General features: G+C 42.6%; 1 protein-coding gene across 1 annotated transcript in view; it reads right to left on the minus strand.

Annotated features, from left to right (window-relative positions):
* The window catches only part of LOC106532022 (nesprin-2), a gene marked incomplete at its 3' end in the record, with an annotated part of 20278 nt that overhangs the window by 9639 nt on the left and 9034 nt on the right, over positions 1–1605 (minus strand). Inside the window, 1 exon segment of the mRNA XM_014028006.1 lies at positions 1368–1582. Within this exon segment, the coding sequence (XP_013883460.1) occupies positions 1368–1582 (215 nt within the window).

A 1605-nucleotide genomic window follows, 5' to 3' on the forward strand; every position in this document is an offset into this window, starting at 1 on the left:
TCCTTACAACTTGCACCGGGGGGGGGGCTGCGGACATGAAAGCGCCTGCTGCGAAGCAGGAGGAAAGGAGAGAGGAAAAAGTAACTTATTTCTAGCGGCAGAACAGGTTGGAAGATGGCTGTTTGATGTTATTTATTGTTTTGAAAAAATCCGTGAGATTGCTCTATACGTCCGTATACCTGCAAAATGATGTCAAATCTTTATAATTTACAGACAATCTGTACAAGTTGGCATGTGTGGGTTCAGGCTGAAGCTGCCCCGTTGCCTTACTGCTGGTCTCTCTCTGTGTGTGATGAACAAAAACACACAAAAACATCAAAATTAGCACAGAAACAGTACTATATAACATTTTAGACACATTCTAGACAGTTTATCAGCTAAAAAAAGATAATTTTGGGGTAAGTTACTCTTTAAACTTAAACTTAAAGTGGACCGGGTCATCGTAGGATCTCAGCTTACTAAAAGTAATGTGACCCTTTCTCCTCTGAACAAACAGAGGTGGACAGAGGAGGAGAAAGGGAACTAATATTCATGAATATATTAACCTGGAAGAAGTAAAATATTTCCTGTTGGACCACGAGGAGAAGTGTGGTGGAGTACCAGGAGGACCAGTGTTTGGGACATCTTGTCTAAGATCAACCCTCTGTGGATTAGTAGAGCATAGTCTATAGTTTTTGTTTCTTGTTTTTGATTGTATTAAAAATAAGGATGTAAACACCTTATTAATATTATCCTGTTTTAATATTTCTTCACTTTAATAAACTTTTTGCCAAAAGAGCACAAATCCACTCAGCGAGTCCTGGTGTGTCTGAGTCCTCGGCAGGTTTTTCCTTCTGTGACATTTTTCTGGTTTTATTAAAAAGATATTAAAATGCACTGATCTGACAGCAACCTTACCCCCCCCCCCCCCCCACCCCAGCCTTCAGATCCATTAGCCTCAGTCAGAGGGGTGTGGGGTAAGAGCAGCAGGGGAAGAAGAGTCCAGGGGACCCCCAGGTGAACAGGGGGTCTCCACTCCTTCAGGTCTCTGTAAGTCTGTGCCTGGATAATTATGATGTAAGACAGCATTTACCCTCAAAACAAACAGGTCACTTTATGCTAATTAAAAATCCTACTTGTTGAATAAATTTGCTAAACCTTACCTATAAGAACAGGTGATTTGAGAGTTTTATTAGTCTGAGTCAGTAGGTGGGCTCAGCAGGCTTTGAGCCCCTCAGAAAGACCGTATTATGTCAGGATAGACTTCCTGAATAATAACTGGAATAAACTGATTTTATAAACTGAGTTTATGACAGAAAGGCTCAGGCTGCAGTAGACCAACACTAACATCAAATACTTTTTAAACTAAAGATATAAAAACTACTTACACGCTTGATTTGTCCTTCTCTGCTGATAAAACCTGCAGGAAGGTTGTGGAGATGTTCCTCTGCAGGTGGTTCTGTTGGACCAGGTCCAGCTGGATGTTCCTCTGCAGGTGGTTCTGTTGGACCAGGTCCAGCTGGATGTTCCTCTGCAGGTGGTACTGTTGGACCAGGTCCAGCTGGATGTTCCTCTGCAGGTGGTACTGTTGGACCAGGTCCAGCTGGATGTTCCTCTGCAGGTGGT

Source organism: Austrofundulus limnaeus, unplaced genomic scaffold (genome assembly GCF_001266775.1).
Source record: "Austrofundulus limnaeus strain Quisiro unplaced genomic scaffold, Austrofundulus_limnaeus-1.0 Scaffold709, whole genome shotgun sequence".
NCBI lineage: Eukaryota > Metazoa > Chordata > Actinopteri > Cyprinodontiformes > Rivulidae > Austrofundulus > Austrofundulus limnaeus.